At 40.3% G+C, this 14,189-nt stretch overlaps 2 protein-coding genes across 2 annotated transcripts in view; both read left to right on the plus strand.

Moving 5' to 3' along the window:
* Positions 1–12,029, plus strand: part of LOC135223926 (protein no-on-transient A-like) — a 32,152-nt gene extending 20,123 nt beyond the window's left edge. The window contains exon 2 of the mRNA XM_064262848.1: positions 11,911–12,029. Within this exon, the coding sequence (XP_064118918.1) occupies positions 11,911–12,029 (119 nt within the window). The remainder of the gene's footprint in view (positions 1–11,910) is intronic.
* The window catches only part of LOC135223460 (aromatic-L-amino-acid decarboxylase-like), a 38,533-nt gene that overhangs the window by 1,101 nt on the left and 23,243 nt on the right, over positions 1–14,189 (plus strand). The gene's annotated exons all lie outside the window — the stretch shown is intronic.

Raw genomic sequence — 14,189 nt, forward strand, 5'->3', positions numbered from 1 at the left:
ATTTTCAATTACTTAACAACTGCCACATATTTAGTGAATCATTTTAAATCAATTGAACATTACCATACATTAATTGGAAAAAAAATTTAACCAGCCACGTAAGTCCAGTAAATCCAGATTTCTTGGCAGGACTATGAATTAAGTAAACCAAGCTACCTTTGCCACACACTAAGTGAGCCATTTAAGATTGATTAAATATTACAATTCATTAAAAAAAGATCAACCACCGCCACGTAAGTCCAGTAAACCCAGCTTTCTTGGGAGGACCATAAATTAAGTAAACCGGGTTATTTTTGCGACACGTAAATCAATTAAGCCCTGCCAAGTCTGCGCCACGAGCATCATTACAATCTTCACGTCCTTTTGGTAACAATTCTCTCAATTTCCTTTGTAATGGAACTTTATTTTCCCTTATGGTTGACAGATGCATTAATTGGCTATTCCAATGAAGAGATTTTACGTAGCTACAAGAATTAAAATACGCTATACCAAACCATATCAAGAATGGCGTAAAATACAAGTACATACAAATATAAAGACAGTTTAATTCAAGTTTAGATTTGTTTTATTTTGAAGTAATAGTTTGATACTTAGATTTATTTACTTTTGAAAGTAACAGCTTGATACGTGTTTCTTACTTCCAAGACATGGAAAACTCGTAAATAACCGTAGGAAATGCGTAAATATATGCAACTTTCCATAGTAGACAGAAAGATAAACATTCATCCGTAGACAGACACTTGAATTTTATAACCAAGGATTTTATTAGAGAATTTCGTATCGATATCGTATTCTCTCTCTCTCTCTCTCTCTCTCTCTCTCTCTCTCTCTCTCTCTCTCTCTCTCCTCGACGTCAAACATATAACCGTAATGGAAAAAATCAGTATCCTCACAAAACATCAAAAGACACAATGAGAGACCATTTCAGTTACTACCCGAGACCGGCAATGAATAGGATCGTACATCCAAACGTCAATACCGGGGAATACTTGTGACACAATCTATAATTCAAGAAAGACGTCGAGGGCTCAAGGTGTAACTAAATATAGCCCGCCTCCGCCAAACTTAGAAATACCAGCTGTGTGGCCCTGCTCTTGTTCCAGGTGGCACTACTCCTCTTACTGTGTGTGGGAGGATGCGCGTACTTAACACATATAAATACTTAAAAAATGACAGTGGATGCACGTAACTTTATTACACAAGCGAACACCACGGAAAAATATTTCTTGATCTTTTTGTTTACCTTGTAACCTTCTTTCCAACTGTTTTTCATTTGTGCCTCGAAAACAACTGGATAAAAGCGAAAGCGCTTGGTACCGACATTTCTGCCCATCATTAACCTGTGGTATTCGCTTTTATAAATATGCATACATGCTAATAACGGTATGCTTCTCTCAAACGTCAACGTCAATAGATTATACATAATACTTGCATGTGTGTGTATACGTGTATTTATGCATGCGCTAGGGCTTTTAATTTGTTTTTATTTAACAAAATTATTTTATAGTAATAATAGGATTCAAAATGACATATTTTTTATACGAATCACAAAATGAAATCATTAAATAATAATAATAATAATAATAATAATAAATAATAATAAATAATAATAAAATAATAATAAATAATAATAATAATAATAATAATAATAATAATAATAATAATAATAATAATAAATAATAATAATAATAATAATAATAATAATAATAATAAAGCGTTCCCCGTCAACTCATCCCCATACGTACCAACTTTCTTTTGTATCTAAAATAATGACGAAGCTCCCGATCTGGATAAGTATACATAACATGTCAATCAGCATCAGGTTACGATAGGGAAAACATAACAAATTCTCTGTTTGCCTTTGTTCTGGTTTCTCTCTTTTTTTATATGTCTCTTATTTGTCTTAATCCTTACACGGAGGTATTTTTTCCGATTTCTCTTTTGCCCTAATTCTTACACAGATGTCTTTTTATTTGCCCTAATTCTTATACACACAGTTATTTCTTTATTTGCCCTAATTCTTACACAGTTATTTTTTTATTTGCTATAATTCTTACACAGATTTATCATTTTTATTTGCCCTCTTACATATAGCTATTTTTTAATTTGCCTAATTCTTACACAGAATTATTCTTTAATTTGCCCTAATTCTTACGCAGTTATTTTTTTTTTATTTGCTATAATACTTACACAAAGTTATTTTTTTATTTGCCCTAATTTTTTTTTATTTGCCTAATTCTTACGTAGCTATTTCTGCAATATCTCTTATTTGCACCAACTCTTATACAGTTATTTTGGATTGTGGTTTTTTTTTAATTAAAATAATGCATATAGAATAAAAAAATGCCAGATACTCATTTCTATACAAAAAAAAGTACATTAAAACAGTTTTCTAATGCAACCCTTAAATACACAGCGAGCCTGTCGTGACATCCTGTCTAACAGATCCTGAAATCTCTCTCTCTCTCTCTCTCCTCTCTCTCTCTCTCTCTCTCTCTCTCTCTCTCTCTCTAAAACTATTACTACGCGTAAGAATTACCTTCTGAAAGATTAAGATTGTTTGGAATAAGCCTATGAACAAAAGGGAGTTAAACATAACTCTCGAACGACGAATATATATGTAATATGTATGATAATATATATATATATATATATATATATAATATATATATATATCTATATATATATATTATATATATATAGATATATACACAACAAAAATAAAAATAAAATAAAATAAATTTTTTTTAACTAGCTCAGGGACTTTTTCATTGCCAATTTATTGTGTTAACATGTTTTAATTATTTGAATTGTATTTCAACTCTTATATTATCGCCAAATTACCCCTGGAACTTCTAAGATCCTCCCTAACTCCCTCGTCTAAAAACAACATTATCTAAGGTGGCCAGAAAACCAAAAACAAATATTCTATAGCGACAATTTCGGGAGCAGAATTTAGTCGCCCCGAACGGCGACCTCAATTATGACCCGCTTTTGAAAACACCCGGTTTCAATTAACGCCGCTAATTTCGAAGATGACGGAGGAGCCAGGCGCGTTCTTTAGAGGGGTGGCAGTTGGCCGTAGGGGTTTTTAAATTGCTGTTTTCGGCGCGGAATCTCCCCGAGCTGAACGAGACGTTGCGTTCCTCAGTATGCATCGCTCTGACCTCAGTGATGCAACGTTTTGAATACGTTCTTGAAAAGCGTTAGCTCAAGAGATCAGGCAGCGTTCTTTACGGGTGGTAATGCTGTGGTGCTAAACTGTCAACCCTCAAATTCGATTCTCCAGGAAACTGAACGCAGCGAGCCGCTTACGAGGTGTTAAATCATTACTTTATATTCCTCATCGTATTTGTGATGTTTAGATTTGCCTGTCAATACAAAATTAATGCCAGAAAACAATGGAATTTGCCATCCTCTTATTTCCTACAGTCTATTGAGAGTTGGTCCACCTTATATGATAAAATAATATTACAATAATATTAAATTATCTTCAAACACGTAGAAAACAAGAATTAAGCAAATACCGTAAATTGTTTTGCCTTAAAACAAGCAACCCTGGAATGTAATCCGTACATAAACTGCTCCTGCAAAAAAAAAAAATAAATAAAAAAAATAAAAATAAAAACTCATTTTTAAAAGTAGGCGAAAGTTAAACTTAATCGAATGAAAACATGAAGGCTGAAACAGACGCGGAATTAGTGCAGTTTTGGAGATTGTTCTTGAATAATCATTTTTTTTTAACTCAATAATAAATAAAAATCACTTCAGTTCCGTATACTGTTGCAAAACGCCTCCATCAGTATTTATTTTAATTATTATTCAATTTACTGATCAGAGGTCTATGTGACAGTGAGTCCTAGTAGAGAGAGAGAGAGAGAGAGAGAGAGAGAAGAGAGAGAGAGAGAGAGAAAACGCAAAACATCCTCTATTCAGTTCTCACCGAACTTTTAAAAAAAGGAGAAAAAAAAAGTTAAAAGAATAGCGGATGACGTCAAGTAACTCATATATGATGTACGAGATGAGATGACAAAAAAATAAATTTAAAAAATATATAAATAAAAGAACTGAACGATGGCGCTGAGAGCGAATCTGTCGTTTAATCCCAAAGCCACGAATAATTAAAGATGCTCTCAGCTGGGGTGATGTGTAAAGGTTGTATCGACAGGGAAGGCAAGTTAGCCGCGCCATATTGGAAGAGGGCTGGTTATAGTGTCGATTCAAGGATAGTAGACACAGTATGACACATTTTCCCTATATTTCTGCCTCCTTTCATTATTTCCGGCACCGGGGTAGATGTGACACAGGAAAGAGTGAGATACAAGAATAAAATAGTATTGTATTTCTGCTTTGTTGGTCTCAACCGCTCAGTTGGTAGATCAAAAGACAAACCTGAGTCTTTGATAACTTACATCTGACTTGATTAAGACCTCGTTTATCCAGCTACGACACTGGAAGGCGATAGTACGAAGAAAATCCAAGAACTACCAGAGAGAGAGAGAGAGAGAGAGAGAGAGAGAGAGAGAGAGAGAGAGAGAGAGAGAGAGAGAGAGAGACCCATTCCCACATGCTTTTACATCGTTTCAACAGTTGCTATGCTCGTCAGATAATGAAAGTTTAAACACCAAATAAAAACAATGACCTATTTTCACAGATTTTCACATCGTTATTTAAGTTTCCAAACCGAAAAAAAAAACTCAAGATACTAAAGGATAGAAAGATACAAGGCTTACATTCATTTATTTCCACGACGTTATTTCAGCTTCCAGCCTGGAAAAAAAAACTCATATACAAAGGAAAGAAACACACAAGACCTATTTTCACTTACCTCCACATCGTTATTTCAGTTTCCAGCCCGGGAAAAAAGGTCTGACACTAAAGGAAAGAATAATGCAAAAAATGGCAGCACGGCTGTCACTGGTAAACTTCCAACTTGTGCTGTGAAAGTTCTGACAGACCAAACGAACACTTCGGATAAATATCTAAACAGCGACGTGGGATTTGCTCCTGAATATTTGACAGCAATCAGGAGACCAACGGGTATAAGAGCTGGTGCGCCCGCGCGCGCGCGTTTATCTGCGTTGGGGGGGCGTGGCTTCGAAATAAAAAGAGGAGCTTTGCCTCACATTCCACATAAACGGGCGAATCATAGTCGCTGATTTTCGTCCAGTGAGAGACAATTAGCAATCGTACAACCATTATTCGGCAGATATAGAGTTGATTTCATGTCTCGATGAGCCCTGTCTGAAAGTATTATGTTTTATGCATATGTGTGTGTCTGTAACGTCAAATTAGCTGTCCTTTTCCATTCTAAATCAGCTGATAACTCATAAACATCTACCAACTCTTCCTCTCTAGTTCACACGAGTTCGCCCTCCACCTCGTCAATTCCATCTTCGCTTTTCCAAACGGCCACCAGAAATTATGGTAAAACCTAGCCCCGGGGAGATTCCGTTTAATTGGTCTTCTTCTTATTATTCAGTGCCTTTCGATAAAAGTTTGGATTAAAGAAGTTTTGGAATTTTCTCCTAAAAAGGGAAAACGGGAAGTTTTCTCCTGCCCTTCCCAAGAGGAGACGTGGTTCTTGTTTGGAAGGTCGCTGGAATTTGGAAGGTCGCTGGAATCTGGAAGCTCGCTGGAAGAGTCGCGCAATTCGGCGCTTTTATGTCGTAGGAATGGGAATATATCTATTCCGTCATGACCTGAGAAGCTAAAATAAGTAGAAAAAAAAAAGATTGTGCCACTATGGAGAATAAAGCAATCAGCGATTGTTTGATAACAATCACTACTTTAAGTATATTCAATCACTTTCCGGTAACGGGGAAAATCATGATAATCTGTTCCTAATAGGCAAAGGAAAACTAATAGAGTTCCAGATCAACCTCCAGCAAAGGTGCAGACCACCAAACAATTCCAGGAACGAACCAACATAACGAAGCGGCGGCCTTCCCAAGAAACGCCAATGAATAACCACAACCAAGTCAAGTTCTCCCTCCTACACCGAAAAAGTTCTGTTGATCTTGAGCTGTCTGGAAAGCGCTGGAATGATCTGGATCAAACGTTCGAAACGTTTAGTAGCCTGGTAACTGTGCTTGCGCTGGAATCGCATCCAGCAGACGTTTACATCCAGGGATGTTTTATAGCCTCTCAGGAAGGTGAGAGAGTCTGGAATGATCTGGATCACATCTTCAGCTCCAGTATGCTTTGTAGCTCACCTCTAGATGATGGTTACTTATTTTTTTCCAATGGCAATGACCTGGAAGGACTTTTCCAGCCTGTATATCGCCTCGGGTCAGCCAACCTTACAAAGAAAAAAGTATTGCAAAAGAACTCATTACCCAAACAGCCATGCGTAGTACTCATGAAGTACTACCCGTTCCAGAAGCGAGTCACGACGAAGGCGTTTTCCATTCCCTTCCAGCTTCCAGGAGCTCCCTTTCCCAAGAGGAATCCCACCGCCGCCACTACCCATTCGGGATCCTACGCACCCAGTCCCTATACTCCTAACCCTACCCATCCCAGGGCACAGGGGCCACTAACAACCACCTGTTACTCAAGCGCGCCTCTTGTGTCTCAACAGATCTCCTGGAGTCGGCCAGCGTTCACGCAACCCGCTCCCGACACCCCCCCCCCCCCCACCCCCCCCCCCCCCCCCCCCCCCCCCCCCCCACCACCGTGAGTTCCTGGCCAGCTGATAGTGGAGAGGTGGGGGGGGGGTGTGGGGGTGGTTGCCTGGGCTAATTGACCTTCAGGTTGAACTTCCGGATGCTTAAAGTTCCCGATTTTTCGTATGGCCTCCATTCATTGCGATTTTATCTCTCTTACATGAGCTGCTGCCCACTTAACAAGACATGGCGCAGGTGCTAAGTTTAAGTAACCTTTTTGAAACAAAAAACCCCCAACTCACTGATCCAAGATCGAAATTAATAGGGTCTTTCATTTCTATTTTTGAACGAGATACGTATTATATCCCGTAGTCATGAGCAAATTGTTTTCGAAGTCATCACTGAGGGAAATGTGTCTTATTTGGTAAAAAAATAAAAATGCTTATTTATTACACTGTATTAGATAAGCCCTTTATGGGTGAAGCAGCATTCCCCTTACAATCAATTCATCGTCTTTGAAGGCCAACGATTTACCGTCAAAAATTAATTATTATTATTACTATTTATTATTATTGTCCAAAATATAGACACTAAGGAGTCGAAAGTGAAATTTTAGCCGTACCTTCCCAATCACATGTTAAAAATCCGCTAAACAAAAGCAAATCACAGAAAGAAGAAAATCCTCAAAACTATTCGATCTGTCAAACATGAGAAATGGATCAGGAAATGTGTTACCTTTCCTATGGCAACTTTATAGGTGGGGTGCCAATGAACTTACTTTCCATTCACAAGAATCTATTTTCCATTCAAAGGAATCCCATTTCACCATTCCGCAGCCCAAGGTAAAATCCTAGTTTCTAATCTTACCTCACATTAAAGTCGACCTTCAGAAAACGTTACTCTCTCTCTCTCTCTCTCTCTCTCTCGGAGAGAGAGAGAGAGAGAGAGAGAGAGAGAGAGAGAAAATTGACAGGCGGAAAAATGTTAAGCGCATTCAAAGTGTCATCAAATGGATGATCACATAATTCCTGCCTTGAGTAAACGATCTCAATTAACTTATAAGCTGAAAGTTTTTTTCACTTTTATAACTTATTGATTCATTTAACGTTTATCCTTCGTATTTTTCTTTGAAGAGAAAACGTAAATTTTAATAGTTCTTCCTTCGTGCGAATATGAGGCATTAAAATTCGCTATTTAATGTATACAAAGTAAACTGATATTCCAAAAATCTTTTAGGGAATAATAAAAAATAATTTGCTCTGAAATTCAGAAGCTAAAAATACAAAATCGCAAAGTAATGCATAAAAACAATCCCAGACCAAATGCCATAAGGATTGACGAGAACTTAATGGCAAAAACTAATCCTTAAATGACCACAAAGGACAACAAATCCATTTACTTCGCCGTCATATGCCGGCACAGGCTCTTGGTTGGTAAAAGCAAAACTTCCTCGAGACTTCCTGCTCCGTACCTGCCTCTGGCAGCTCTCAATAATTATGGCTGTTTAAATGACATCGGCAATGACTTGCAAGCTCAAGTTCAAGAGCTGGACCCAAGGGCGCATGCGTCTAGAGTCCGCTTGTGATTCTAATTCATATATTTTTCTGTCAGTTTTCTATAGTTATTGCTACTTTCGTGTACCTCAGCGCGTTATGCCAACGAATGTCGTTTTTATCCACGTACATTCCATTCATCATTTTCACGCTTACTATAACTGCATAGGTAAATGACATTGAAAATAGTGACTAAATAAACACCTAGGAATCATGTGAGAAAACAGTCTGTTAGGCGAACACGAATTATTTATCCTTTCAAGGAAACATTTTCAAACGCATTTGAAGCTCCAGGTGGCTGCAATTCATGATAAACGCAGACCATGCCACTGTGGTTTTTGGTTTACCACGGGGGAGGTTCTACAACCTCAAGTGTTTACTGCTCTTGTGTATGTATGTGTGTATCTGTGTATGTGTACACTCCACTGACCATCTTGAAATGGTGTAGACGTATTCATTTACTTATTTACATATGTAGCGGTGCAGGCGTCTGCTTATTTTATTTGTGCCTTTGTGCTTAGTTTGTTGTATTTTTGGAAATGTTCCAGTTTTTTTCTAGTTGGATAGGTGACCAGCAGACGGAACTAGTTGTAATGATGAAAACTCCATATCTTAACGCTGCCATTTGCAATGTAATACAAGAATCTACAAGGACTATGAAGTCCATTCTGCGACTCTTAGTTTTACTGGACACTAACCACCCCTCCACCCCCATTTTCAATCAGCGGTCATATGATTAGACACAGCATTCGACTCAACCGAGAAAACATAAAAAAGACAAAATCCCACGTACCCAACGCAACTTCGACACGAGTCATATCTGAAAATTAAAAGAAAGAATTACTCAAACGTTTAATACAAGTGCCAAGGTAAAATATTGAAAAGAATACGTCCTCTTTTGCTCTAGAAGACTGTCTGAGTGTGGTCTGAGTGTGGGATGCGCTGGAACCACCACGAAAAATAGCTGGAAAGAGACGGGAGGAAACTGGAAGGGTATATTCCAGGATTTTTTGGGGCTAGATAGGATTTATGATCGTTGGCCCGGAAGTCTCTCGTGCAACCGTGCGTTGGGTATTGAAGTAAGGCTCTTTCCCTCTCACATACACGCCACCCCCAACCCCCACCTCTCACTCCCTCTACCATACCCCGATCCCTCCCCTCCCGCAGCCGAGGCCACCACCACCGAGATTCCAATACCCCAAAAACCAGAGCCTTCTAGCTACCTCACTCCCTGTGCGTTGCAGCCATCCCCACAAAGGGCATTGCTTTATGGAAAAAGAAATCCTTCGGCCATCTTTCCCTATACCTCCAAGAAGCCGCTGGAACATTTCTCTGTCTGTCTGTGTGTCTGTCCGAGTTCCATTTCGTGATCACGAGTCCAATACGTCTGTAGATTTCCAACTCGACAAAACTTAAAACATTCATTTATTCATGGAAGACCAAATGATCGTCCTTCACCCAAGAGTTAAGGCTAATTACAGCTTCCTCGTTGAGAGAGAGAGAGAGAGAGAGAGAGAGAGAGAGAGAGTTTCTAAAGTATTGCACGCTCTTTGCCGGAAACCTCAAACTCGGTAGAATGTTTTCAAATATTCAAATAACATGAAACAATTCATGAATAAGTAATTTTTTTTTAGACCAACAGCGAACACTTCACGTAATGAGGGAGTCGAGAGCTCTATTGCAACAACGCAACGAAGAACGAGAGGCTATTAATAAAAACAACCTCAACATGTCTTATGACCTGTAATGAACGTCAATTACAGGAGCCTCTCTCTCTCTCTCTCTCTCTCTCTCTCTCTCTCTCTCTCTCTCTCTCTTGGAAGGGAAACTGAACAAAGGTGCGAAGTCAATTCACGAACAAAGTTTTGATTCCAGGAGGCGAGATCTGGACGACGTATTAAATGGAGAATAATAAGTATAATAAACTTAGAATAAAAACAAACATGGCAGCACCAAACTAAACCAAGTTTTACTGCTCAGTGACAACAGTCGTTTTATTTAACGTAACCGCGACCATCACATCAAACCTCAAAAATTGGCTTCGTTTGCGTACAAGTAGGCCTAATCAAATAACCATTCTTTTCCTTCGGTACCTTCGAAGGACGAGACTCACCTCGAAATCAGCCTGTGGCTTCTTGAGTTTCGCGTGGGGCCTATTAGCAGGCAAATTTAGTTCCTTATTCGTTTCTGTCAGATTTCCCCGTTATTTAATGGACTTTGCCTTGTCCGTGAGGCTTCGGGCTCTTCTTACCATCAAAGGCTGTTGCAGTCCCGATACGTGATAGCATTCACAGGAAAGCGTTTCTGGAGGAATAAAACGAGAAAATGCACATGTGCGTAACTTTTGCACGGAAGCGAATATTCTACCTGGAAATGCTTTTAATACTTTCAGATATTTAAACAAATATTCTATCTGGATATGCTTTTAATGCTTATAGATATTTAACTTTTTAAAACAACAACGTCGCAATCTTGCTAAAGTACTTTGGCGATGACAGTACTTTCCTGACATTGAAAAAAAAAAAAAAAAAAAAAAATTGCTAATGGATTGGCTACCTTCACGGCCATGACCAACCTAGTCCTAAAGGTCTGTAGATGTAAAACCAAAACTAGACCAGGAATATCGAGAGCTCTCAAAGCGAAGAAGAAGAAGAACAAGCAAAACTTTGAAGGAAGAAGAAGAGAAAAACAATCTCGCAGAAGACGTCTCGTAAGAGAAAAACAATCTCGCATTCGCACGGTTTCGGGGAAAAACTAAGAGTGATGTAATCATTCGAAAAGTAATACCACTCGTCCACTTCTCAGGAGGGCTCGAAGAAGGAAGAGGCGCCTTTTGGTATCGAATAGGGAGAGAGATGAGGTGAGGAGGGATACTCGAGGCTGGGCGTGGGAGGAAGGAACACGGGTGGGTGTTGGGGGTGATACGAAAGAAGACGGGCGAGAAATGAGGGGGGGTAGAAGGCTCGTCTGTTGGTGACACACTCATTACGAAAAGAAGACGCGGGTGTTTGGGCACCAGCAGGAGCGTCGTCGAAGATCACAGGGAAAGACGCCTACCCCCCACCCCCTCACCCAAACCTCCATCAACCCCCCCTAATTCGTTTTCGAAGTAACCTATATCCCAACCCCCTTTTTTTCACCCTCTTACCCTGCGTTCAACCCTACCATCGTTCCCCCGGACCCCATCCCCCGGGGGCTTCATTCCAACGGAGACATTATCGACTTTAATTTAAGAACTTGACTCCAATTTAAGCACGAGGAACCTATACGTATTCGGTTAAGCATACGATTATTATAATTCGTAAGGCCACTTCGGAAACGATTCCATTCTGGAAGACGAGGGCCCACGTGGGTATGAGTACCACCTGGTACCACCCAAAACGGAGAATTTAGGCGTCAGCGAAAAGCGACCATTGTTGAGACTATGAAAGAGACCTCCTCCTGCAATCCCGAGCTGAATTAAGTGCGGCCAGCGAAGTTCTCTTGGAAAATTAAACGCTTCTTGGACTGTACTGAAAGACTTTGTCAGAAAACCAGGGTGTGTGTGGGTGTGTGTTTTTCTTTCTTTCTTTTTTTAAGAAATGTTGCCCGTCCTTCCTTCTTAAATCCAACAGTAGCCAGATCATTACCTAACCTCTCTCTCTCTCTCTCTCTCTCTCTCCCAAAGCTCGCCTTTCGACTTTTCCTTTCCATAGGCTCGTCCACACCTGCTTCTTTCTCTTCTTTCTTCTTCTCGCTTTCTTATTTCAAAGGCATCGCTTTTCACGCCCGACACAGAAGAGACCGCAGTGTGGGAGGAGGAGGAGGAGGAGGAGGAGGAGGAGGAGGAGGAGGAGGAGGAATTCAGCTGTTCAAAAAGGAAGAAAAATGATACTTCTGCAACGTCGTCTCCTGGAGCTGGACTGGTCTCGATCGATTTTTATTTCTCTCTCTCTCTCTCTCTCTCTCTCTTTCTCTCTCTCTCTCTCTCTTTAAATATCGGGCTAAAACAATTTTATGATAATAATAATGAGTCTGTCATATACTCCACGGTACAATAGACATTACCTAAATAATAATAATAATAATAATAATAATAATAATAATAATAATAATATAATAATAATAATATTCTTAATGACTGCCAAAAGATACCCACCAGCGTGTGTAAAAAGAAGTCAAACAAAAAGGCGATGTATAAAACCAGACAAACTTGTACATATCACTTGAAGTTGCGATCAAGTTCGAATGAGTTCTTGTGCGGATAACTTCCCTCAAAAGAATGGTAAATTGTAAAGGTTATTTTTCGACTGAGTGTTAGTGTCCCATTCCCCATTTTCTCTCTCTCTCTCTCTCTGGCTCTCTCTCTCTCTCTCTCTCTCTCTCTCTCTCTCTCTCATGTGAGCTTTCAGGAGCCCCTATTTCTCTCTCTCTCTCCTCTCTTATGTGAGCTTTCAGGAGAGAGAGAGAGAGAGAGAGAGAGAGAGAGAGAGGAGAGAGAGAGAGAGAGAGAGAGAGAGAGAGAGAGAGAATTTTAGCCACGCAGCATCTCTCAAAATCCATTAGCACATCTTCATCCCATTGCTGAGATGATTACGATCTGTCAGAAGACACCAGATGCACCATTTCCCCCAGGGGAAGCAATCAGTTTTAATCCAATGTATTATCAAAGGTGGATTTTAATCAATCCCCCCCTCACCCCTCACCCCCTCGCCCCCGCCCCCCACCCCCCCAAAAAAAACGACAAAATATCTCGATTTCATATCATGCGATGTTTGTGATCGAGCTGGGAGGTATTGAACTGATTATTGATACGTTTCCTCTACAGAGAGCTACTATGTTTAAACAGTGATTCTATATATCCCTTCAAGACAACCATCAATGGGGGCAAAACTCTCTCTCTCTCTCTCTCTCTCTCCTCTCCTCTTCTCTCTCTCTCTCTCTCTCTCTCTCTCTCTCTCTCTCTCTCTGGCCGATTTTAATCACGGGCACCAGACCTCCCCTCTCACTCTTTATCTTCTCTCCATACTAATATTTCTTTTGGCAGATTCTCCGTCGGCCCATAACCAACCCGCCCTCCTCCCCCATCCCCCCAAAATGAAACTTCCTACCCCCATCTTCCCATCCCACCCACTATACAAGCGTTTCTAACCCGACTATGCTACTCCAATATGTCTGAGATTATCATAATTATATGACTGAGATTATTATAATTATAATGACATGCACTAGTGTTATTCTCCGTCTTATAATGACAATCACATGCGCTAGTATAATTCCCCGTCTTATAATGACAATCACATGCGCTAGTATAATTCCCCGTCTAATGCTCGTCTAATCGAATAAAGAACGAATACAATGAAGCTGATTTCGAGATGACCGCCATCATGAGCGCCGTGACCCGACCTCGGGAAGCCCAAAGAGAGGCAAGAGGAGGCCCGATGGAGGAACTCACGATACTGGAGGGGAAGGAAACCAACCTTCCAATCAAACACGACGCACTCGGCTAGACAATGCCCTTCGCCTTCGCTAATGACATTCTCTCCAGCCTGGACGGCTCGACACAAGGGTAGTTGTCTGGTAGTGTCGTGCCGATAGGAACAGAATAGAGATGCTTTCATTTATATGTGTATATAGCTTTTATAAACGCGTAAGAATTATAGAAAGGATAGAATGTACAACTTAAGCCGAAGGCACAGCGCTGGGACCTTTGAAGTCATTCAGCGCTGGAAGGAAGACAGAGAGAGAACAGTTGTACTATGAAAGAACTGTTAGAAGTTGACGGAAAGTTACATGGAGGAAACAATATGAACGGAGGTACAATAAGAGGAATAAAAGTGGGTTGCAGCCGGGGGCCGACGAGACGCTGTAAAAGAACCTTAAGTACCGCCAACAGTGCATCACGTGAGCCGCACTGATTGCACAAGCCTTCCCCTAGGGGTATAAGAATCGTAGAGTAGAGACCCCCTGGCCTTGACACTGGCGAAGGGGGTGCCCTTGAGAGGCGTGGGCGGTTCTGACTACTCACATGAGCCGACGCACAGCCCCCCCC

This window comes from Macrobrachium nipponense, chromosome 10 (assembly GCF_015104395.2).
Source record: "Macrobrachium nipponense isolate FS-2020 chromosome 10, ASM1510439v2, whole genome shotgun sequence".
In the NCBI taxonomy this organism is placed as follows: domain Eukaryota; kingdom Metazoa; phylum Arthropoda; class Malacostraca; order Decapoda; family Palaemonidae; genus Macrobrachium; species Macrobrachium nipponense.